This window comes from Gobius niger (assembly GCF_951799975.1).
Source record: "Gobius niger genome assembly, chromosome: 12".
Lineage (NCBI taxonomy): Eukaryota > Metazoa > Chordata > Actinopteri > Gobiiformes > Gobiidae > Gobius > Gobius niger.
The window spans coordinates 20,603,219-20,630,107 of NC_136863.1; the positions used below are offsets into that span (position 1 = coordinate 20,603,219).

Consider the following 26,889-nt stretch of genomic DNA (forward strand, 5'->3'; position numbering starts at 1 on the left):
CACTGAAAGCAGATGTTACTTGTATGTAGCAGGCGGGTTGGCTCGGGCGCGGCAGGTCATGGTGATTTTGGCCTCGGGTGACTCCTCCGGGTAGATGGTGTTCACCGGCTGCTCCTCAAACACTGGTCCATTGCCCACCGCCTCGTCGACTGACAACACACAAACAAATTAGATCAGGTACAGAGGCAGAGGCAGAATTACAATAGCACAATGGGGGTTGGATGTTTGGTGTTTGTCTGGCAGTTCTGGGGCAGCTTTGTCAAAACTACAGACAGCTGAGTTCACATGTTACATAAATGGAGAGCGAGCGAAAACAATCATTGGCGCAAAGAAAGACATCGTCATCGAGTCTTCTAAAGCGGTCGGTTTCAACCAAAAAGTGGACCTTTGTCAAAAATGGCAAATGATATGATAGTGTGATAGTGTCAGTCAGGGGATAAATGGCTAAATTAAGAGAACTCCTTCAGCAAATGCTAAGTGATATGTTTATTAGAGTTTGGGGATTTAGAATCGGGATGCACCGATATCGGGTACAAATATCCGATACTGAAACAAACTTTTACCACCTAAATCTCAGTGAATATGGGCATGCTGTATGTCATTGTAAAGCTAAGAACCTGGAGTACGTTTTAACCTCCACAAAAGTGTTTTTGATCACCGCGCAAAATTCTGCAGTAAGCAATAGCATGCTATAGCTAGCGGGAGCATGCTAATGCTAATGAAAACTAATCAAGGCTGGGTCCGAAACTATGATAGAAATACCTAAACTAGCCAAATAGAATCGGCCACTGCTGAAGCCAAGTGTTTGTATTGTAGTTGAAGAAAAAACTGATCTAACATATGTGTATTGATTAGATCAGTTAATGTGAGTTCCATCCATCCATCCATTTTCTTCCGCTTTATCCGGGGCCGGGTCGCGGGGGCAGCAGTCTCAGCAGAGATGCCCAGACTTCCCGATCCACACACACCTCCTCCAGCTGTTCTGGGGGGACCCCGAGGCGACACCAGGCCAGCTCGGAGACATAGTCCCACCACCGTGTCCTGGGCCTTCCACGAGGCCTTGTCCCACCAGGACATGCCTGGAACACCTCCCGCGGGAGGCGACCAGGAGGCATCCGGAGGGTGCGCCCAGCCACCCTGCGAAGGAAACTCATTTCGGCCGCTTGTATTCGCGATCTTGTCCTTTCGGTCATGACCCAAATCTCATGACCATAGGTGAGAGTGGGAACGTAGATCGATCGGTAAATCGAGAGCTTTGCCCCCCGACTCAGCTCCCTCTTCACCACAACAGACCGATACAGCGGCCGCATCACTGCTGACGCCGCACCGATCTGTCTGTCGATCTCACGCTCCATCCGTCTCTCACTCGTGAACAAGACCCCGAGATACTTGAGGTAAGTGTGAGGTTAATGTGAGTTGATTATGTTAATGTATTCCTAAAGCCTGTCAGATAACCAAGGATATTTAGTGTAGAAAAGTCATCCTTGTTAAATGTTTATCCATGTAACATGACAATGAAATATGACTTTATTGATCTTACAATGGAGAAGAGTCAATTACATTTTTTCACTCAGAGAATGGCACTTTTAAGAAAGTCTCTTGGCATCGGTAAATATGAGATATCGGCAGATACTCAAACCCCAGTATCGGTATCGGTAGCAAAAAAGCTGGATCGGTGCATCTCTAATTTGGAATATAAAAGGACATGCATGAATAACAGAATTGAAAACACATTGCATAAATTAATGTAGTTCCGTCATTCACACTAAATCTCTCTCAGGCATTGATTCAGTGAAGTGAATTCAAATTGCTGCATCACACTAATTATGACAGGGATGTTCTCAGTCAGGTGCCAGCACACAATAACACATTCATCCATTGGCAGTGAGCACTCCATTGTTTGCACTGATGTGGCGTAATCCAATGACCTTGCAATCAGCGTGTCACTTGCAGACAAATCCTCATACAGTAAAAAAAAAAAAAGCTTTCTTTACACAATCAATGCACGCACACAATTAACTCCAATTACTCAATATAAAAAGTCACACATGAAGCAAAATCATGAATAAGACATTAGAGAACGCCAGGCTATGAATAAGCAATGACTGTCTCCAAATCCTGATTATACCCAGAGATAAAACGACAGAACAAACAAGATTATTTTTTTTTGGGGGGGGGGGTATTCTTGGAGGCTTGTTACTCCATGTGCCTCTGATGTCTATGAAGGCAAGGCTGACACCTAAAAAGTGAAAAGCAAGGTGTTTTTGACAACAATATCCGGCTCTATTCAGCTCCTATAACCAGGTCTCCACTGGTGCTCAGGATTCAGTCATGCTGAAAATGCTATATCGACCAGCGGTGCACAACCATTAGAAACCTGGGCACAACAGAACCTTAGGACCGAACTCAGTCATAGACGGAGTTGAAGGCACAACAAATGCATCAAAAGAGTTTTTAAATAGGCCTAAATTAACAAACATACTGGAGAGTTTGTTGTCATCAAAATCTTGTCTATAAGCATTGACCTTTTAACTCAAATCTCCACAGCATTACTTGAAGAATGAACGTCGTTCCAATACTCTAGCCCACTATGAAAGCAGATTCCATGCTCCTTGCACCAGGACAGTGAACTAAGAAGCACCAATTAAGCCGTTAGGAGGTAGGATGAACTCCCCCTCACTCCTGCTGCAGAGCACAGCTGTCTGACACTGATGTAAATCCCAGGGACTCAGAATTACTGCCGGCTGAGTGAGAATTAAACAGAAGTCTGAATGGGGTTTGTGGAGCAGATGAGAGATGTATTAACAGCCAACAACACCCTGGGAATAAGGGGAAAAGACTACAAAACACTGAGAATTACGAGACCGCCTTCCTCCAAAGACAACCTAAATGAAGATAACATGGTCGAATCAAGCCCTTTATGATACATTTTAGATATTAGCATAAGGTTTGTTCCAGAATATACTTAGACTATACTACCGATTTGATCCCTACATACAACCCATAACTTCAGTGTCAGAGATGCTCTGAACAAATCAACTTGGTATACGGTCAAACAATTTACAATGACAAAATCTAACGCTTATCTTTTTGTAAAAGAAATAAAAAGGCCTTGTAACATCCTGCCTGTACAATGAGATCTACTGTGAAGTTGTACAGCAACCTTGCATGTAACATACAGTATGATCTACAGTGGCAGCCTTATGAAAGTGTTACATCTAATGTGTTATGATTTCAAGTTCTGGTATGTTGCAGCTCAAGCAGCAGTGGAGAAACAGAGCTGGTGCTGAATGCTGTCTGTGTAAAGTGTGACAGATGGCACCGAGAAGTGTTAAAGCGGGCCACGCAAGACCCGCAGCCTGGAGACACTGTGGCCCGAGCCATTCTGTCCGCCTCACTTCACTTCTCCCACTATCCATCTCCAGAACTGTACACATTTGACAACGCCTTTTCGATTCACCATCCTTCAAAAGTACATACAGAAAAATGGAGGAGAGAGCGCGCTCTTTCCGGGATCTGACCTTCCTGTGGCCAGACTTCATCATCAAACAGTCAGCGGGGACAGGCGGAATTAGATTTAATACAAGCCACAATTGTTTTAGAAGTCTGTTATCCTTCCCAGCATCAGCGGTACAAACTAGTTAGGGCACCAGGATTGTTCTGATAAGTCTATATGTTTTAAAGCGAATAACAGGCAATTGAATTTACAGTAAAGATAAGGCCTGCCTTGCAGCTGAGCCACTGCATTTTAGATCCATTCAGTTTTCTTATTCCCAGAAGAGATACTAAATCAATTAATTCCAAGTTTACAGTATATCTGCAGGAGAATATAAAATCACAACTTTGTATGTGAACCTTAAGCTCAACCCTTTACACGGCAAGTGACTATCAAATAGTCACTTGTAATTTCCACACACTTTGCATATGGCCTCCTTGCTGCACATCAGTTAGGTAAAGAAGCATGTAGTCCTCACTCAGCTCATCAGAAGAGATCACTCTACATCACAGATCCCAATACTGTGGCATTTGACCAATCAGCAGAGACCGGCCGTGCTCTAAACTTCCTGTTTTCTCTGAAGTCTGAAAAAGCCCCAAGTCTGGGAAAACTTCATGGTACATTTCTTAAAAACTAACCATGTGTGAGTTTATGAAACTCACACATGTTATTGGTGAATAATTGTGCTAAGTGATGACATATGTGTTGGTTTTGGAGGACGTAGTGAAATTACAGCATGAAAAAGGCAGGCACCATATTTGATCACTTAAACCTAAAGTGAATTAGTTTTGTCCATATTTGGACATGCCTGTTGCACCTATAATTCATATTTACAGTATTTTCTTGACAAAAGAACCACTATTGAGCTCCCCAACCTCCCTCCCACACAACTTCCTCCTCCCCCACTCCACAATCAAGGATGAGAGAAACATAATTTCAAACCATTCACATGGTTTGACAAATACGGCATGTAAAGCACAATCACATTGCAAAAACTCTTGCCTATGACAGGTGTGATCATTGAAACATCAGGGTTAACCCCCACCTGAACTGAGCACATTTTCTCCAGTTTGGCTTTACAACCAAAAAAGTGACAAAAAACACTATTTAAAAGTGATGAAAAAGCCACAAAATAGCAACAAAAAGTGACAAAAACGAAAAAGCAGAATCAGAATCGGAATTGTTTTATTGGCCAATTAAAAATGTGCCTAAAAAATGTATAAAAAGTGACAAAAACGTGACGACAATAGGACATAAAAGTGTCAAAAATGCAAAGAAAAAAAGCAATAAAAACACAGAACAAAAAACCTACGAAAACCAAAAAAAAAAGAGAAAAAAACAAAACAAAAATGTACAAAAACATGGCGGCAATGCAACTAAAAAAATCATGATCAGTTTTCCAGGTCTTAGCTTTCAAGTGAGTTACAGTCGAGAAGCTTTTAGATTTGGGTAAAACTGAACTGGAGAAAATGTGCTGGTGGGTTAAGAGGTTTATGAAACAGACTCATCATAGAGGTTTAATTACAAGTACATGTAACTCCTACAGGCTTATATTCCAGAGTAAAGTTGACTTGCATTGCTTGGCTCGATGTGGATGAGTGGTATAATTAGACACTGCTGTGTCAGTGCGCCTCTCTGGGATTTGATGTGATGCAATGTCAACAAATCCCAAAAGGACGTTCTCTACAGCCCCTCCACGTGTGGCTTCTTGCATCACCAGCCACTACACAAAACACACAACATTTGGTGTCCTCCAGGCAACAGCAGCAGCGTGTCACTAAAGCCCAGCGCTAAAAACAAAGATGTATGGACTCCAGCCGACAGCCCCGAGGAAAATCATTAACTCCGCCATTTGATTAGGCGTTGGAAACAGTATTCAATTATAATTCAGTTATTCTGCTTTAATGCGAGCCCAGTCTTTGTGAAGCGTGAGCTGTGGCAGTGCGTGAGAGCCAGCAAAGACAGCAATATCTGAACAATGCTGCGCTGCAACACGATACAACGTAAACAGCAATCAATGCAATCCGCTCTTCTCATGTAAAAAATCCATTTGACTTTATAGCAAACACATTTCCAGCCGGCTATTTAAAGTACGAGTGCCTAATCTGCTGTGGTAAAGCATTTAGCATTGACTAAATCAACCATAGCGCAATGACTTCATGGTTGTATTGTTTGGAGGTATTCTGCTTTGCTAAATGAAATCCCAGTGCTATACCAGGTTCCAAAAACTACTGACGTTTGCCATGGCTTTAAACATGAAGAAAAAGAGGATGGATTTAAATATGTAGCTAATGCTCAACCTTAACATTATGCACCAATGAAAGAGGTCAGCTGACAACTTGAATGACCAGGTTATTCCATGCTTGTCATAATCAAAGCTTAAGCTGGTCGGACAACATAAAAAGAGTGAATAAGTGGGCGTTAGACTTTTTGCTGATACAGGTCCTTCAGTCTAGTTAACTTCTTAACCCCCACCTGAACCGAGCACATTTTCTCTTGAACAAAGCGTCAAAATAGCGAGAAAAAAGCAACAAAAAAGAGGGTGAAAATGCAACAAAAGAGCGACAAAACGCGATGAAAATGTGCAACAAAAACACGACAGAAAAGTGACAAAAAACAGCATGAAAAAGTGACAAAAATTGGACAAAAATGTCACGAAATGCACCAAAAAAGACACAAAAAAAGGCCAGAAAAGTGAGGGAAAAGTGACAAAACGCCACAAAAGAGCTACAAAAAAGTGATGAAAATGCAATAGAAAAGCGACAATGCAAAATTTAGGTGAGTTTTGTGGTCTTAGCCTTCAAATGAGGCATTACTCTGGCCTATAGGCTGTGACCTTATGGAAATGGATAAAGCTGAACTAGAGAAAATGCACTTTTTGGTCACATTTTTTTCCACTCTTTTCTGTTTCTATTTTTTGTTGCTTTTGGGCCATGTTTTTGTTGGTTGCATTTTCATCCTTGTGTCACTTTTTTTTTACAAGAAACTTTTAGATTTGGGTAAAGCCAAACTGGTGGGGGTAAAGAAGTTATGGATTGGCATCTGATGTGGCAAGAACACTGTAAAAAGTCTTATGCATTCTGAAGCACTTGATGGAAAATTGATGGAAAATATTGAGCACATTGAACATATGTCACTATGTTAGAGGCTCTTATCTCTTTGCCCAGTTATATCCGGGCAGGGTTTCTGACTGTGAGTGAACATTTTGTCCTTGAAGTTTCAAAAGGTAATGTGAAGCAGGTGGCACACATTAAAACAGGCAGGTGATCATTCCGCTGTACACATAATGAAGGGTGTATACATTTAGCTTGTCCCCAAAAGCAAGATAAAAATCACCATTACATTTTATTACGGCCTCACATCTGCCTGCGTAAATTAGCCTCATCATTGTTAGTTAGTCCCAAACCCGAAGCCAAAACCAAGTTGCAAACACGAATGAGAGCTGACGCACAGTAGGCAGACTGACAAATGCAAATAACTCTCACTAAATGGCCCCACCCAAAAAAAAAAAATAGAATAAATGACTTCCCTCTCCATTGGTGGCACTGTGAAAATTGCAACATACTGAACGCGCAGCTTCTCAAGTTGTTCCCAAGCAACAAATCAGCACGCATCCTTTTTCCAATTTACCCCTCGCTGACACTACAATGTTTTTTTGTTTTTTTTCTTTCTTTTCTATACACGCTCTGGAAGCAATCTAGGCCGGATAGTAAACATGAGCAGAACATTTGTGAGGATTGTCTGTCAATTTCAGATTTAAATTAGACTTTTTTTTTAATATATTAGTACCTTTAGTTCTAGTTTGTCCTGGTTTAAAGTTAGTCCCTGTATAGTCTTGGTATTTCTCGTTCTGGCAGAGATACACGTTATCCCTCGGTTATAATAAATGAGGAAGAGCAAAAGAGGAATTCCAGAAATAGCAACCCCGACTGGTGACCTCGAGAATCAAATTAATTATTTCTGCCCTTTTGTTAAAATAGGGGCCATCTGTTACCGACTGTCATTTAACCAGCTCTAGTACAGCGCTAGCATTGGATTCCTCAGAGACTTTGGTATGGGCAGGGTTGAAAGAGCTTAAACACAAACTGAAATAACATTGTGCAATGAGTGAGCTCTTGTTCATGATTTGCTTCAATAAGGATGTTTGGAGGAGAATGGATCACGAAATGCAGGAAGGTCAAATTAACAGGAAAGATAAATCAGTTGCATTATGTATTTGAAGTTAAGGTCATAGAAATCCTCTCCTTGTGTCGAGGCACCTGCAATTTGAACAAATCATAGGGCATTCATTCAGAACGTGCAAAGTGTGCTATTTGTCTATCTTTAACAATTATAGTAGTTAACACACTGTCATAATCAAATATTTTAAGTAAAGCTTTTACTTGTAGTAGGAGTAATGCAGTAGTAAATGATATCGTTCTGCAACACATGAAATAAAAAAATATTGGACTAACCCTAATCCTAATCAACCTTCAAGTTGTGTGCCTATTAGTCTTGGTTCACAAACAAATACAACTGGAATTGAGATAAGAGCAGGTAGGAGACAGGAAGTGGAAGTGGGATGTGACTTTTTAGACAGGTCATTTTCAGGCCCTGCAGTTTTCTGTCAACTTTGCTTTGTTTCCTCCACAGCACACTGCACAGCGGCACAGCAGAGATAGACCTGCAACCTCCAGCGCCATTAAATGTAACTCCCAGTGTGCAATGCAACTAAAACAACACTTCTTTGCCGCTGTCTCATAAAGATGACTGCGTGCCTTCAGCTTCATAATAAACATTAATAGCATGCTGTCAATTCGGCTTGGCTGAACAATGGCTGCTGTTGTCAAGTGATCGTTTCAGCGGCATACGTCTTTCCTGATTGTAAGGACATGCTATGCATATTTTGTTTATGCCACTTAATTGCACAAAATATCATCCATCTTTGGGAAGTGAGAAAACAACAAAACAATTGAAAGTACCACTTAACGAAAGAGCACCACATTTTTTCAAAGGTTTTTGGAAACAATTATCTTCCAGGCATCCATGTATGTCACATTAAGAGCAGAAAGAGTGGCTGAATGAGCAAAGCTCTTTTTCATGGCTGGATACATCTGCTCAGGGACTCAAAACGATATTCATGCCTCACAGGATTTCTTGATTATTTATCTAAAAACAAGAGCTAAAAAGGAGAAAAGCACTGCATACGTGAGTAGTTTTTGAAGCTTACCGCACATGGAGAAGCCGAGGAGCAGGAGATGGAGGAGCAGGCCCAGGTGTGTCATGGTGTTGATGTAAGGACCACCAGGTGGTTACAGCCTGACGCTCTGCTGAAGCTACATGAGCAGCACCGATGGCTGTTCCTGAACACACAAGGGAAGACAATATTTCAGCTTTTAGTTCAAGTAAGTTCATTACAACCACAAAAACAAAGGCTGCAGGATTTTCAAAGCTCCCAAGACTCACATGTTTATTTTATGAACATTACAGTAGTTTGAAAATCAAATTTATCAGTGCAAGTCCTGCATTTGTTTCCTTCCTTCCGCTGCCTCACTATTTTTACTTGTGCAATGAATCACTGAGAACAGATTTGGTTTTGTCACCTCCCACTCACAAACTTCAGCAGCAGCAGCAGCATGTCTTCTCCTATTAGTCTAATCAGATACAGCCTCTGATGATAACAGATTTTTAATAAAAGCTTAAAAACCTCACACAGAACATGGTGAGGCCCAGTGTCTGCGTGCTTAGCAGAATTGATCTGCGAGTCAATATATTGCAAAATGAAAATAGATGTACAATATTGTGGGTGAAAATGAAAGTCTCGCTGCATCATCTTAATCTGGATCAATATGTCTCTGCCCGTCTCTTGTAAATTGTGTCTCCAGCGTTTGGTGATGATATTAAATCTTATCTGTTGCATCAGAATCAAGGTAATTTTGGTCTGGCTTTCTCATCGAATCACATGAATATTTGATTACACCTTCACCAGAAATAACCACAGGACAACAAAGTCAATCCTGGAGAAAGAAAGGCTTTAAGCACACAACAATATGGGTGGAAAAAAAAAAGAAGAAGAAAGAATCCTTAAAAGCATTGATTGCACCAGTTACTTTAAGGCAATGGTCTTTTCCTGTGGCAGCTCACAAAGATGTTTATGTTCTATTGATCCATCTTTTGGGCAACAACATAACATTTAACATAAAAGAAATAAGAAAGCACTCGCACACTACATTTTGTCAGATATAGCTGGTCCACACTGCACTGCTTTCTAAAAATAACTGCAGTCCTATGGAGAGAACTGCATGGTGCCGCAGCCTCGCTTATTCTCTTTTCTCCAAATGATTAAGTCCAATCCCACACTAATGTTGCCTGTCCCTCTAGGATTACTGCTCATAATCTGCTGCTAATGACTGATTCTGTGCTGATTGTAACTGTATCTGTGTTTATCAGTGTCTATAATCACCGCTGTGTAGGACCTCCCGCTGAACATACTGTTAGATAAGGTAATAAAGGAGACAAGCCGCCATGTATACCGGCCTGTGACAACGATAAACATAATCAGACTGTGTTAAAATGTCCATTTCGAAAAAAATGTTGGGTCACTGTTTAAAAGCAAATAAAGATGGAACAAAACTACCTTAATACCTAACTGAGCCAGGGAATGTATTAGTATGTTATGCACATAAGACAAAAAATTGTATCTTACATCTTACTCTGAACGTGTTCTGTACGATGCCCTTTCAACAACACAACAGCTTTTTCATGAAAGGTGAACAGAACAGAATGCTGCAAGAAGTCAACATCAGTTTTACAATGTGTGAGCAAAAATCACGTTGCATGGAGTCACATATTGTTGGCTTTATATAAACAATCCTACATAATATTCAGATCGGACTGGATTGCTTGTATGTTGTATGTTCGCATAAGCCACATGTGTCAAGGTCAAGGAGATGATTTAATGTGGCGTGAATTCCTGTCAGTGTCAAGCCCATTCCTGTGCGGAGTTCAATGGGAGCTGGCTGCTCTGCTTTATGACCACGACACTGGGGGCCGACATTGCTCCGCCATTGCTGTAGTACCTCCGTATCGCCACTAGGCCCCCATTGAAAAGCATTGGAGTTTAGGCACCTTAAAAACAACTTTAACGCCTGGTTTCAATTTTTTCAACACTAGACTAGGCTAGATATTGCTCCTGAGATAACGCTGGGTTAGTCACAATATATGAAACCAGGCTGGTTTTCATAAAAATAATTTTTGAAATCTCGTACTTAATGAGGGTCGGACTGTTAGCATTGGAGCAGCGCGAGCTACACGTCACGCAAGGGCCGAGTCTACAGTGAAAATCCCGCCCATATGTCCTTTTTAGGAACATGCTTCGTCAGAGCTGGGGAGGGGGAGTCTGTAAATCCGCCATGAATTCCCCCACGACCGTGTTCATTATGGTAAACGGGGAGGAGTGAGCAGAAGACGTCCATTTTTTTTTTACAGTCTATGGCGGAGTTACGGATTTTTAAAGAAATAACACTATTTGCTCACTCCAACCACTAGGGGGCAGCTTAAATTAAAAAAAAGAAAGAATTCCACATGTGTCCAGCAGAGGGCACTGACATAATAATAGGATATACATATAATAACAGGATATAAACAGCACATTATAGCCACATGGTAAATTGTCAGTCTGCCCCAGGGCGGCTGTGGCTACAATAGTAACTTACTGCCATCGAGTGTGGAGTAAATAATAATGACTTCACGTAGCACTTTGAGAAACATGTGACACAGGCCGTTATTTATGAGGCCACAGTCCTTTACAATATATGCGGCCCGCGACCTGCCGCGGGGGCTGAATTTCGGCCCACGACCCAAACGACTTTGACACCCCGCCCTGACATAAGCAAATTGCGTGTCTTTTGAAATGTTATTTTTGGAGGGAAAGGTTGTCTTTTTAGCAATTTCGAAACAGAAGGTTGTTCCACTAACACCAACTGCAACATTCACAGCCAACTATAATAGATAGATTGTAAATCAATTCAGACTGCATTACGAGGCTTATTGGGCGGCATTCAAAGAGACATCTGTTGATCCAAGCCTTAGACATCTCTGCAATCGTGCATAAAAATGAAATATACAAATATTCTTTCATAATTATTGCTGTTGCCACTCTTTATACCATTCATATATCGAGACCTTGACCGTTAATGTCATTTGGCCAAAACACGGCTTGGATATATGATTCCTGGTGTCCATCACACAGCCTCCGGCAATATAAGACAGGGAAGGATTTCATTCACTTATCCAGCCGTGTCCCCCTTGAGGTTAGAGGGGTCATGATAAAAAGCCAAAATGACAGCAATGGTGACTGTAGGGCAGCTGTATAAACCCCAGAATCAGCTCCCCCTTCAGCAGGGTAATAAAAAATGTGGATTTCTTGCAGTGAGGTAGAGAATTCAGTTGGGAGTAATGGTGTAGAAAGAAAGATTGAAATCCAGCAAAGCAAAGCAAGGGGGGCGTTTTTTTTTTTTTTTCTACAACGTGAAACCAAAATCAGAGCGTGAGCAGTAATAGCGCTGACGTTCCGGGGCGTGTGATTTATGGTGGTGCAGAAATGGCCTTCTTTGAGCCCGTCACATCGGGGACCATGTGATTTACTGTGATGACTGGAGCACTCTCGTCACGTGCACGCCGCCCTCCGTAGACAGGAAACCCATTAATACTGATTAGGAGAACATGGTGCCTTCAGCTGAATGGAAGCTCGAACGACTTTTATGGTACAGCGAGACGGTAACAGTTCTTAATGGGTGAAGATGGGGAGGGCCTTTTTCCACTATATGTCCTGTTGCTTTATGGGGCTCCTTGTGTGTGTGCATCATACTCAACTGAAAGGAATAAAACATGCTCAAACATGCTCTAGATCTTTCTCATTTATTTCGTTTTCAAGGGCCACTAAATGAAAGACTTTGATAATACTACAGGTCTTTTGCCTCTGACTGAAAAGTAGTAAGGTACCTTTTGATAGACACCAGCCTCAACACAAACATCAAAGGTTTTGCTGTTTTGGCCCACACATTTGGCCCACACATGAACAGATGTCATGATGAAGGCAAAATCCCGTCATACTCATTCATGCATGCTCTTTGTGTTGTATCGCTTGCATTAAAATTATAGGACAATAAAAACAAATGCTTTTGGTCCTGGATATTATACCTGGTCAGAGTCTTCCCAGACAGGAAAACCATTAATACTGATTAGAAGAACATGGTGCCTTTCAGTGAATGGCTGCTCTCATGGCTTTCACGGTGCAACAATCAGGCAACAGTTCCTAATGGGCGAAGATGGGATGGGTCTGCTCACTACGTCCTGCTGCACTCTTATGGGGCTCCTTGTTGTCTCGACTTAATCTCCTAAATGCATCTATTAGGGTCATTAATGATTGATGATGCATGCAACTGCCGCAGTAATAAAGAAAGGGACAATCCCGAGCCTTGAAATAGCCTTGTTTAGAATATAATAGCAGAATGGAGTCCCCCAGGTGTCCGTACTGGGACCAGATGTATTGTCATTACGGAATAAAATAAAATGTGTTCGCATAGTTTCATTGCGGTCCACTATGAGCCCCCCCACAGCACACAAACTGCTCCTTTTCAAAAGTGTTGCTAGGATACAGGCCGGCGTGGAGATAAAATCCGTCTTTAGTGTTTTTTTGCAGCTGTAAGGCCTCAACATTATTGTGGTGTTTTCCAAATGAAAGCACTATTTTGTACTGCTTTTTTGGTTCTGTTTGTGTCACAGTAGAATGTTTGATGGTTCATGATCTTGCTCGGTCACAGCGGAAAGTATTTCAGCCCATTTTTCTTAATATTTGCATTTCAGGAAGGAAATTTGCCTTATAGCAGTGGAAACTGTTTGTGGCTAGTACTAATAGGAGCAAATGAAAGAAGATGTAGCAAAGACATTATGTACATGTATGCGACTAAACACACACTTAAAGGTAAAGTCGCTTGCATTCGGTTTAGAAAAGGCATTACAATCACTCAATTTGGATTACCTTTTCCTTCTGGACATGTCACACCTTTTTTGAAAGCTCAGTGAAACCCCAATGGAGGCACTGGCACTAATAAAGACTTGATTCAGGACTCATGTATCACTTGCATTATACCTTATGGTACAAATTTCAAGTGTACTGTCTCCCGTCTAAATCGAATGTATTTGTCTGGCAAATGCTGAGGTCTTCATTGCTCTGTGTCACACCTTTATGTCCGCACCAGCTGACACCTCGGGCCACACAAAAAAATCAATAGTGTCTGCCTCGTGTTCAATTATCAACACACCCAAGTCTACCGCAACCTGCAAATGAAGACAAGTCTGCTAATATCTGTGAATCCGAATACATGCTTTACACTGTACAGGACGTGGTGGACTAATGCAGACATTGTGTTGCTGTGAAGACCCCGTTCATTTTCCAAAAAGAGGTCAATATGCTATACGCTAAACAAGCCATTATTAGCCACCCACCATATTGCAAATTAGGTTTTGGTCAATAAAAACCCAACTAATGCGTAATAAATCTGGTTTGGGGAACAGAATAGTATTGAGATTGAGAATACCAGCTGATAAACCAGATGATCACATCAGCAAAGGAATGATAGGTAAATGTATAGGTTTTATATCAAATTGTGTGTCGTTCTTTTCATTACAACAAGTTGTTTCAATTGCAAAAGACATTTCATATACTTAATGTTAAGCTATAAAAGTATAGTTGCCAGTGTACTGTTGGTTTCTGCTCAGTCAGTTAAGCTGTTAACACAAATTCTCTTTTAAATGTAATTAGCAAAGGTAATGAACTGTATAATAACACAGGCTTATTTCTATCTTCTTAAAGCAGGGCTTAGCTTCTTTGATTTCTTGCTTAATCATCTGTAAAGAACGCACCACAAAGGATAACTTGACTGGAAGATAATATTTAATCATTAATTGCTTTGTAATAAGTTGGCTACCTTGAGTTTAAACTGGTTCCTGATATTGCCCTCTCCGGCCGGGATCTCCCTCTCTCTCTTATCCTGTATCTTTGCAGACTGACAGCTTTGGGCTTTCATGTCACGTTAATGGTTTTAAACTGGAGAGCCTTGGCTGCACTACTGGTTACGATGGTGTTCAGAGAGATGTCGGCTGGAGGTTTTCTCCTGGCAGCTGTCCAAATGACAATCGTCAAGCTCCGCCACATCAGGGTTCCTGAGCCTCCCGGCCTGACAGGAAGCAGAGATATGCTGAGGATGATGTGGAAATGTCTCCTCCAGGTTCATAGACAGGCCGCGCTGGCTGATTTATCATGTCATGTGAGACAGGCTGAGACGAATACATGTTGGAAATCACACACACTGTAATGGCTGCCAAGACACAAGGCCAGGTGCGAGATTTGGTTTGGAGATTCAGATCATAATTCTATTAAAAATAATTGAAGGAATTCATACTAGAAAATCTGCGGTGCTACCTGTACAGACAAAGGTTGGATTTGTGATTTTATCTATAGAATGTTGACCAAAGTTAGTTATTTAGTTTAAAGACTAAAGCTGCGATCACACCAAACGGGTCAAACCGCGTTACTCGCTTATATCTCGCTTGAAACGTCGCGTGTTTGTGTTCCTTCGTGATTCTGAGAAAACCTCTGGGAAGCCTCCTGCCCGTGACTGTGGGGACTCCTCCACGGTAACAGCAGTTAGCGCTCATGCTTCACAGCAAGAGGGTCCCAGGTTTGATTCCCACCTGACAGGGCCTTTGTGTGGAGTTTGCATGTTCTCCCTGTGCGTAGGTTTCGTCCGGGTACTCCCGTTTCCCCTACCACTAAAAACATGTACAGTAGGTGCATCCTCCAGCCAGGTGATTCTGAACATCAGCCTGGTTCCACATCTGACCTCATCTGAACCGCCACCTTAACGTGGTGGAGGGGTTTGAGTGCCCGAAAGATCCTGGGAGCTCTGTTGTCGGGGGCTTCGTGCCCCTGGTAGGGTCTCCCAGGGCAAACAGGTTCTAGGTGATGGGTCAGACAAAGAGCGGTTCAGAAGCCGCTTATGAGAGACCAACAGGCCCGGTTAGAATTGTGAGGCCATCCTTCTGTGGACCCACCACCTGCAGGAGGAGCCATAAGGAGCTGGTGCAATGTGATTTGGGCAGCTACAACAGCTGCCCCCACGACCCGGAAACAGACAAGTGGAAGAAAATGGAGGGATGGAAGTTTATTGAAGCATAGAATTCATCTGAAATGCCTTGGTCTGCAAGGCATTTCATACACCCCCAGGCAGCGCTGTCATAAAACCTTTCCTCCTCTTTTTGCCAGTGCTTCCAGTTGACTTGTCTATGATGCAGAAGAGGTGAGGTTGTGCAGCTCCAAACAGATGATTTTCTGTGTCCTTTTACCCGAAAGAGTGGACTCCACAGTTCCTCCTGTTGCTAATGCCGCGTTCACACACGATACGCTTTGACGCACCGCTCTGTGTTGTGGTATTTATTTATATGTGTATGCTCCTTCACATTGACAATACACAGAAATAACCCCAACGTCAGAAATAACATGTGACTGCGAGACGCAATAGGTCTGAATGCAGCTTCAGGCCCTCAATATTCCTTTTTCATAACTGCCACATCTTCTCACTATTGGTATGTGTATTGATTTTTTTCTTCTATGAATGCAAATAAATTATTGATTCTGGCACCTGCCTGAGCCATTGTTTAAGATATGGCTTTAGCTCGGTCTATGCGCAGACATAAGTGGACAAAACAAAGCAAACAGGTCTATTTCTCCCAGAAGACAAACACAATCAATTCAATTAAACAGACACTCAGAGACAGACGTGGGCGATCCGAGCTTATTGCACAGCAGATAAAGCAATATCCCCGAGACACTGGCAATAAAGAAAGCATTTAGGATAGGATGATTGCCATGTTTTCATAATTATAATACATATTGGTTTGCGCTTTACGCCTCAATATAGTGAAAAGGAGTGGGTTTAGTACCTTTTTTTTATCCAGTGCATGTGTTAACACACTTTTGGCACCATCATGTCCCTTTAGAATGGTAAAGCATGTAATTCAGCTGCAGTGATCTCTCTCGCTCTCTCTCTCTCTCTAACTCTCTCTTCCAATAGCGGCAGCCATGCTAATGTAAGCTATTTATCCTCAGCCTGCAGTCAACACAATACCCTCAGCTCCACAGAGACAATCACTACCTCAGCTGACCCCAATATCAATGATGCCATTCACTCATTCCTCAAGACTGGGGGTAATGATGATAATCGAACAATGCTGCACAAGGAATACAATGGTAATTTACAACCTGACTATTAACATCAACTAGGCCTAAATTGTGGGACTTTGTGATTTGCCTTGAGACAGTCGGTGTGACAAACTGTGGGTTGAAAAAGTATCCGCACCCCTTTAACTTTTCGTCATTTTGCCACGATGTTCCACAAACATAAATATATTTAGTCCTGCCATAAAGGTCAGATTTGTGCAGTGTACGACTAATAGTTGTTCTGTGGACAGACCCCCCACCTGAGCTGTAGCTCTCTGCAGTTCATCCAGGGTCATCATAGGCTTCTTGGTAACAGCTCTGGTCAGTGCCGTCCTTGTTCGGTCAGTAAGTTTAGGAGGATGGTCGGGTCTTGGTAGGTTTGCAGTGATGCCAGACTCTTTACATTCCTGGATGGTGTATTTAACTGTACTTTGAGAGATGTTCAAAGCTTTGGAAATCTTTCTATGACCTAACCCAGCTTTACACTTCTCAGTAACTTTATCCCGGACTTGTCTGGCGTGTTCTTGGACTTCATGATGCTTCTGCTCCCAAGTAGTCTCTTAACAGACCTCTGAGACCATCACAGAGCAGCTGTTTTTTGAACTGACATTAGATTACACACAGGTAGACTCTATTTAGTCATTGGGTCAACATGTGATCATTCAGAAATCATCAGGAAACTTCTGAAGGCAATTGGTTTCCCTAAAAGGAAAGTGGTACGGATACTTTTTCAACCCACTGTAGGTTTTATACGTCAGATGCTTTTATAAAGGCTTTGAACTAAGAGGTGACTGCTCATACAAAATTATTTGCCATCTTGCATTACGTTTTGAGAGCCAAGAAAAATGTCACACTATGTTTGATGAAATACGACCTCGAAAAAATTGATGACCTTACTAATTTATTCAAACCACATGTGTCCTATGAAGATAGCAGCTAAGAGCTTCATATGGAAGCCTGATGAGCTGCAGATACTGCACATGATGGAGCCCTTCCACTAACGACTGCACAGTAAATAACTGTTATTACTGCGTGACAGAACAGCACTTAGGTCTAATGATGGAGGACTGGAGACAGGAGAGAAGAAATCATGTGCTGAAGTCGAAAATATCACATTGGTTGTGTTAGAAGCTGCTGTAAATGGGGAACAACAAAATACTCTGCAATCATCCCATATTGGATTAGGGAAGAGAATCCAGCATCGAGAAAGAGAAGTAATCAAGAAGATACCAGGAATGTCCAAGTTATTGAAATTTCACGCTTTCGCATTTTCTAGGACACTGCTCCTATCACAAAGCAAACATTTCCCTAAAACACGGCACACTATTTCGTTTATTAGGAGCTGACTCACAAAGCACTGCCCTCTTGGGTCCTAATTCAATTACGTTGTCAAAACCTGCACACATACAGCAGAATCAGATACAACATGAACTCAAGATTAATGCCAAGTTCAAAGTGCAAAACAGAAAGAAAGTAGAGTTTGGGGAATTGGTTTGGGAACACAATCAATTTGTGGCTTGCAGTGTTTTATCAATGGAGAAAAATTGTAAGACAAAGACACAAAAAGCTTCAAAACAATTCCTCCTGCTTACCTTGCACTGTAATGCTATCACCCCGCTGGCTACATGACTGGGATGAGCTCCTTCAGTAGCCCCATGCTCTGAGGTGCCAACCCTGCCAAATGCCCTAAATATTCTGGCTCCATTGTCGGCCATGCCGCTCCCGAAGGTGCAAAGGGAAGGGAGAGAGAGCTCAGAAAGGGCTAATTCCCCCGAGCAGTACAAGGTCCCATGCAAATGAAGTGAAGCTGGGGAAGACACCTCCCGCAGTGAAGAGGGGTCCACATGGAGGATGGGCCTAATCTTTTAAGCTTCCCCAGTCCCTGTCGCATGCAGAATCACAACAGGCACTCAAACCAAACATGCAGAGACACACAACACATTTTCAAAAGAAACCCGGCTTTCACTGGATATTGTGGCTGACCACCGCGATCATTAGGCTGGATGTGTTCCAGACACATCAGCAACTCAGTGAAAATCTCTTCCCCACTTCTGTCAAACACACTGAATTTCCTGTCTCAAAGCAAAACATTCACATCAGAAGTGTTGATAAGACATGAAAAATGGCTGCTGCTATAAAGATGACTTTTTTATAGCTTGCATCGCTTCATGTTAGGTATATGGCAAGGCAACTTGATTTACATCGGCCATTTCATACACAAGAAAACTCCAATACAATATGCAGCCCTGGAGCAGGCAAAGAAAGATCGCTGTGCTAATGTGACTCAATAACAATAATACTGTATACTAAAGAGAGATGTAACACTAAGGCACAACAGAAGTCTGCGATGGACTAACCCATTACAGTTAAAGACTGATCTCCACAGACAAACTAGTGTCTTCAATGGTTTTGCTCCTTTAAAGTTGAGAAGATCATTATCTCAGCTCTTAACCTTATAAACCTTACAAAAGTTATCCTTATATAGTATTAAGGCCTCCGTTTGATTCATGGTGTTTGCCTCTAACCAGATTTTTCCCCGAAATAAAACACCACAGCGCTGCAATGGCATGAAGAAGGAATTAAAAAGGTTGAGTCAGACAGTTACTGGGTAAATAGTGAATAATTTATGTGCTGTCTGTCCTCTCAGTCTGGTGCAGTAGTGGCTTCAGATTTAGAGGATGTCAACAGCCTCTCATGGTTACACTATGTACATATATACACAATTGTGTATACTATTGTGAATAATAATGCTTTAAAGTCTGCGAACACAACCGTACAATGTACTAATCCCACTGGAATTTAGAATCTGCGTTACAGGTGAGTCCTACCACATGGTGACCCTATTGTACATGTTGTATTGTATTGTTTTTAGAGGCAAGACAGTTGCAGTGTAAGTGTAAGTGTGACAGAACTTGTAAACTACGCAGAGAAAGGCCAAGAAAACGGGATGGATGGATGGATGGATGGATGGATGGATGGATGGATGGATGGATGGATGGATTAATTTATCATAATAAAGTACAATGTAAGGTTATAGTAGTTCAACCTTTGGGCTGACTGACTCTTTGAGCATGCATAAAATGCAATTCATGTGGATAGGCCCATAATACACAAAACTTGTAACCTGGCTAACACCATGCTGCTGTGTGCGCTCGAATTATTTCGAACTGCACAACAGCCTGGGGACCATGGCCAAATCTCCGGTGGATTTGGGAACGAATCACAGAGCGAGGAGGGACGGCAAGACGATGACGCGCTATTCGATATATGGAAGCTTGTAGTTTATTTACGGATAATAAAAAAAAAGTGTATTTACGGATCAAACATGACAGCAGCAGACACGATGGTATTTTTTGATCAAGCTTTAGACCTTGTTCTAAATAATTTAGCTCAAAAGTTTACAGCGGGTACGTCATACGTCATCTCATACGATGATACGATTGGCCATGGCTACGTGCAGACGCATGAGACTTTTTTTTTTTTTTTTCGTATCGCCCAATAAACGAGTATGGACGATCGTAAACCACACCTCTCCTACGAGAAAATGAATTGGTGGTCCCCAGACTAAATATCACTTGGGATTTTTGTCTGGTGTTAGCCAGGCTACAAAACTTGCAGAATTTGACTAAAATACTGAACTGGGGATAAATCCTAACTTGTTGGATAAGCTGTAAATGGTGTCACAGTTCAGAGAGAGTTGTCTAACTTACACAAGTGATTACAGGAAGAAAAAAGGATTAGGCAGAGAAAGTGGTGAGAGAAGAGCAGCTGAAAACAGGACAAATTCAAGTCACCGCTTCTCAACTCCATCCAGTGAAGTGTGCACTTACCCTCATGTAATTAAAACTAATGGATTTGAGTGAGCGCTAACACTGAGATGTGGTCTAATGGCCTCTGCCAGCAAAATATGTCCACACTACAAATATTGGTTCAAGTCTAAACCAGTATATATGACATGACACTGGCACTCACACTAAAGTATGTTAGCATCAAGAATCAAAAGTGTCGAAAAATCTTATGTATAAAAATGTACCACCACCAATGCACTTCTACCAATTTATCTTTGGTTTGAATCTATTCTTAACTCTGTAGTTCAGACCTCTTCAACGTGTGATTTATTCATAGACAATGACATCACACATATTCAATCACAATACATCAGAAATAATGCAATTCTGTATGTTAGGGCCCTTCCTAAGTTCACTGAGTTCACTGAGGACATGACGCTCACCTGTACAGGGACTGCATGTGTGTGATGCTGGCTTCATTGCAGCAGCATTCTCCTCCAAAGCACGAAATTCTGACTCAGCAGCATCGCAGCGCTGAGGGTAATAAAGGGGATCATTTCCTGCCTTGTGGCCTGTTTTACAAAGGTGCAGTACATTCACAGTGCTTCGTAAAAGAAGCTTCACACCACACTATGACCAGGAAAAAACAGCTGGCAAATAGTCAGCGTTATTGATACCAATGAGTAGTGTGTGTAAAGCAAAATTATGTGATAGCTATTAGACATCATGTGAAAGAAAGAGAAAATGGGAAACTAAAAAGACAAAATGTCTACAAACAAACAACATTGTTTCAAGGTAATGGTCCAAAAAGGGTTGGGCCCGTGATTTCAGTGCAGTTCTCAGGGCCTTTCCTCACTACCACTTTCCATCCTGTAGTTGTAAAATCAAGCCAGATCGAGAAGTTGATCCATGTATTTGGGGATGACCTGTGTCAAAGAAATTGTTTTGATGCTTGTCCTTTTGTTTTGTTACTCCAAAAATAAAGCCAGAGTTTTGTTGGAGTTTTAGAAGCAATTTATTTTACATTGAAAGCCAAATGTGAGCAAAACACACAGCGAAATGATGCAGTAGAACTAAGTAACTCATGCCCCTAGAGGCCATAAGCGCCACTCCTGGTGTCGTAGCATGTTACGTTTTGCTTGCTCATTACTTGTCCGTGAGAGTAAATACTACGCTGACAGAAAAGATAAAGGGAGAGAGGGATATTGTACATCCAATTTCACAATGGAGATCATTTTTTTCACTCAAACTTGGCTGCAAACACTGCTAAAGTGGCGCTAGCCCGCAGGTAGCTTTGCGGTTAGCCTGTTAGCTTCTTCTTTGTGATTCCATGAGTGTGTATTGGTGGCTCTGACCCGGTGCAGGGAAAGTTGCAAGGGTGGTTTCTGGCCAGAGACAGCAAGGGGAGATGAAAGACCCCCCCCCCAATCATCCCACTAACACTTGTATTACCCCCCAGAGAGACTACGGAAAGGATTTATTAAGGTAAACAAGTTACTTAGTACTGCTTTAAAAAGCTATTTAAAAGTGGTCTTGGTCAAATTACACTCAGAGGGCACATTTAATGAAATGTAAATAATCAATAAAGAAATATATATAAGTGAATAGTATGGACACAATAGTTTCAGATGCCATATGCGCAGCTAAAGAGAACCAAACAGTGAAAGCGAACATTTCCCCTCCCAGCGTGCGCATGCTCCTTCCTCTCCAATTCTTTAATGTTACTGTTTTGTTTCCATAGCTACCACTTCTACCTAAAAGGTCATGTGGGGTTAAAATTCTGAACAAATGTGATGAAATATGGCATACATGTTATGAGGACCTCATTGTAGAGACATACTGATCTATAACCACTACATAAAAGTAATTCATATCTGTGACTCATTGTTTATTCATTTGGTCAATTATCTTCTGTGGTTGTAAAGTGATTGTCTCCCTCACTGGCTGCCATGCCTTTGATATGGATAAGTTCTGGTAAATTTGAAGCTGGTGATTGTAACAAATGTGGGTTTGGTGAAATCTGGCGACTGTTCCCTGTGGCCACATCAGAAGTGCAGGAGCGTGTCAGTGGTATAATGAGGACACATGAAAGAGAAACACAAATACATATTCAATCGCATTGTTCGCTGTCGACACATGCAAAGGGGATTCTAACAAACGGAGCATCTGCGGAGATTCCTGCCCCATTCATTTTGTTTGTTTGAAATATCCGTCCAGGATATGTTTGCACCACAAACTGCACACAAAATGCTGCCATATAAGAAGATACAAATAACATCATGGTAGTTCACTTGGTTAGCTCTGTGAGAAGCCTATATTATAACATAAACAAATCAGATAATAGTCAAATGGCCATGGGATCTCAAACTAACCTTTTCTTCTAAAGTCCCTTATTGGGCCTGAGTCATTCGGAGAAACCGGACACAGAACCAGGCGATGACTTGTTTGAGAAAGTCCAACTGGACCTGACCTGCGCAGGGCCATTGTCTGCATGTTAATACAAGCACCGCTGAATAAAAGCAGCATTCAAAAGCAGCCAGCTCTTATTGCGGCCCATCCGTTGAGTGTGTTTTAGGACAAGTCATTAGGGAGTGAGGGAGGGGAAGTATTAGGTTACTTTGACATCACTGTCGCACTGTCTTTATATGGGCAATCAAATAGATACCGGAAATATGTGATTAAGTATAAGAATAACATAGGGGTGCAAGTTTCTCATGCCATTACGTTAACCTCAAGGCTAAACAAGAACATAAAGTGTGTGAAACTTGACTTGAAGAAGTGACTTCCTGTTTCGATTCAGCACGCCAAAATAAAAGCACCATCATATTTATTAGTTCAGCAGTTCATTAGTTCAACTTTCTTTCTGCCTAACTATTAACAGACAAAACACTTAAAATGTGTGTATTTAATTATATTCTTGTAATGTTGCAAGTACCTGCTGAACTAATCAATCTCCTGTGTACACTATATGTTGTCTTTACAATATATTTGACTGCTTTGAGCCAAATTTATTGATTAATGTGTGACTTGTGCGAATTAACTTTGTAGCCAATTGATACAAAAACATAATTCTTTTGTCCTCATCTTGCAGATGCTAAAACTACAAATTCTTTTGTTCTCATCTTGCAGATGGTAAAACTGCTGTATACTTGGTGCTTTAAGTTGCAATTAAGCTGTAATAGGGTTTGGCATTAGATAAGTGTTTCACTTCAGCCAAAACCCTTTTCAGTCATTGTTTCAGTGTTTTCATGTTTTGTAGTTAATCGTGTCTGTGTGAAGATACTGACTGAAAATAAACTAAACTAAACTTCTTGAGCTTCTTGAGCGTTTGCATCCCGTAATGGCAACAGTGCACAATAAATAAGAAGAAAAACATTTTGAAATGACCACCAAACTGTTTTGCTACGTCCCTCCATTTGCCTCATTCCTTTTTTTTTAGCTAAAATAATTACTTTCTCCAAAAATAATCCCTAAATCACACCGCTAATCACATAATCTCGGAGGCACTAAATTCACTCAGTGCTCTGACAGCTTTCACTGTCACTGGAGTAAAAAGGCCATTTTCCCATGCAGCTGGGGATTAGTTGTAAACAAATGCGCAAAAAGGGGACATTTGTTCGAAGTTACAGCCAGACACAACACCACACTTTCTAGAACAGCGCACATGAGTAAGAGCAGCATGTACATTATACGACCTTGTTTATGATTTCTAGGAGCGTTTGATGGTTCCTGGACATAAAGAGCAAATGCCTTAGACCCTGCATGAATAAATCACACCATGCAATACAAGCTACATGGGAGTACGGTGAAAATGAATAATTGAACAACAGCTGTTTTGACGGATCAGATCTATGTAAGTAATGCTAGACCTTGCGAGTAAACATGGCAAGGAACAGAAAGACTTGCATAAGACTAGAGATATTGTTCCCTCGATTAACATGGCAGAGCAAAGGTCGAGGAGAAATCATTTCAATTTCATTTCATTAGCATTTATCGGCCATGTAATTGATTTATTCTCCTGTACACAAAACAAGCTTACAACTACTAACAGTGCGTTTTACAATAAGAAAACGTCCTCACTGCCCCAGATACAATGAGCAAGAACAAGAACACTTCCTGGGGGGTCATGAGCAGGTCCCCGCAGAGGACAGATTCTCCGGGCCCCAACCAGCGCTTCCTGCACCGTGTCCAAGAACACACACACACACACACACACACACTCGCATCTGCTGACAGTAAACACGGCTAGCCCCCCAGCAGTTCCGAAGTCCACACAGATGCACTCACCGCGCCTGCAGCCCAGTCGCTCCAACCTTAGCCACAGAACAGTCGGCCGCATGTATCTCAGCGCTGCAGTCTGCCCCCAGATAAACTGCTCGTCTGTTAGTTCTGGATAGCAACCGCTGTCATGGCACGCTGCCCCCTTCACCAGAGGTGCTCCACAGTGGCACACGCCCCACGCACGACACACACCAACGCACAGGCACGGCAACATTGAGCTGTCAGGAGCAGGAGGCTGTAAATGCGCATCAGACGCAAGACAGAGGAGTGGGTTCTTATTGTGAATGATAAAAATCTGAAGAAGTCTTTGGGTGTGTTCACTTTCTCCAAATTTATAGGCCTATGCTTTTCCACACTTTTCTCAGTGTACTGCATATCAGAGACTCCCTTATTGTCCATGAATCCAGCGGAAATCCTTAATAATAAAACCAATAATGTGTCAGGAAACATCTGTATTCAAAGAAGATTCACACAAGACACGCCGTTCAATTATCAAACACTGGTTTCTTTAGATCCAAAGGAAAAAGTGTTGTTTCCATTTAGGACAAATTACAGGGTACGAAATCCCAAGAGCAATAGCAGTAAGACAAATAATATACCTTAACATAACACAAGAGAGAAAGCGTGGCAAAAACCGGTGGGAGGCTGGGCCAGAAGAGCGTGTAATTTCAGTGTTGGAAATAAAGATCACAGGTGCGTTGAGAGAACAGCGGGACAGCCACATCAACAGGAACAGTAACATACTGCTGCAGCATAGTTTTGACAAAGGATACAGTTCGAAATATCATCTATAGTATACTTATTCATGACAAAATGCCCCTTTCTGAATTCATAATCATGGTTCTTTTGAAAATCAGATTTGGCCACGTCACTCGGACACATCCATAATGAAAGTTCGGTGGTGCTTCTAGTAGGACCTGAGAGCACCCTGACTGTATTGATCCTTTCACTAAGAAGAGTCATCAAGGCGAACATAACACGGTTTAGAGCCACTGAGAATTTTCCGCCCCCTCCCCTGCGCCTTCCCCCTGGGGATCTGTCCATCTCCCCCCGCCGTCCAAAAATCCTATTAGCAAAACGATGATTTGATTGGCAGTGGGGAATTACAAAGTCCGGTTGGAGTCGGGAGGTGTGGATGGAATAGAGAAGTGACAGGGCAGAGTGACATTTAATGTAAAAATAGTTTTTACATCCATCGAAACAGGGAAATTGTGACATTGCCCCAAAAATATAAGGGCACATGTACACAACCATTCCAGTTTTCTGGTTTGTGTGCCACCAGGACAATTTGCAAATGTATAGGGCATAAATGACAGTAAGACCTTTACACTGCGGTTATAGTGCAGGGTAATAACTTTTTCTTTTTTTTCAAATGCTCATATTTTTTTTCTATTCTGACAGTTTTGATTTTTTTGCATAGAGTGGCTATAGAGCGAGAATAAAAGGGTTACTATAGAAACCCTTTCGGCTCATTGGCTAGTGTTAATGTCAAGGTTATACCGAATGGTGTATTTTAAAAAGCGGGGACACTCTCAAAGCAGATCATTCTGTCACAGTATTTTAATGTCCAACCTTAACACTGACCATCTCTTTCATTTGGATGGTCCGAGGCTACGTGAGTCCTACATATGTGGCCCTTCCTTGACCCAGGTCGTCAAATCTAGGTCAAAATGAGCATCTAAGTGACTGATATGTGTCACCGTGTACAAAGCTGCTCTTTTTTTTTTTTTTTTCTACTGGAGAGATAATCCCTTCTGCCTGGCAGCATTTTGATTATAACAATGCCCACTGCAACCAGAAGTTACAATTGAACTCAGTCGTTCACTTGCAGCCGCACTATATCTATGAGTGCGTTTAAACCCCGTTGCTCAAGGGTCACCGAGTTGTCCCCAGTCTTACTCACCACGCTGCATCTTGAAGAGGCAGAGATGGAGGAGGGGGGGGGTCCACTAAATAGGGCGATTTTCATGCTCTCTGAACAGAACGCGCACAATGTAAAGCAGTCGGCGAGATGCAGTGAGACAAGAGGAAAATATGTCTAGAAAACAACAACTTTTAAAGCC

The 26,889-nt window shown here is 41.8% G+C and overlaps 1 protein-coding gene across 2 annotated transcripts in view; it reads right to left on the reverse strand.

Annotated features, from left to right (window-relative positions):
* Positions 1–26,889, reverse strand: part of LOC306971243 (contactin-1a-like) — a 64,059-nt gene that overhangs the window by 23,294 nt on the left and 13,876 nt on the right. The window contains exons 2-4 of one of the 2 annotated variants that reach the window (XM_079567457.1): positions 8,706–8,838; positions 7,725–7,755; positions 20–151 (exon numbers count right to left, since the gene is read on the reverse strand). In XM_079567457.1, the coding sequence (XP_079423583.1) occupies positions 20–151; positions 7,725–7,755; positions 8,706–8,760 (218 nt within the window). In that variant the 5' untranslated portion in view covers positions 8,761–8,838. The remainder of the gene's footprint in view (positions 1–19; positions 152–7,724; positions 7,756–8,705; positions 8,839–26,889) is intronic. The other variant, XM_079567458.1, reaches the window with a different exon arrangement.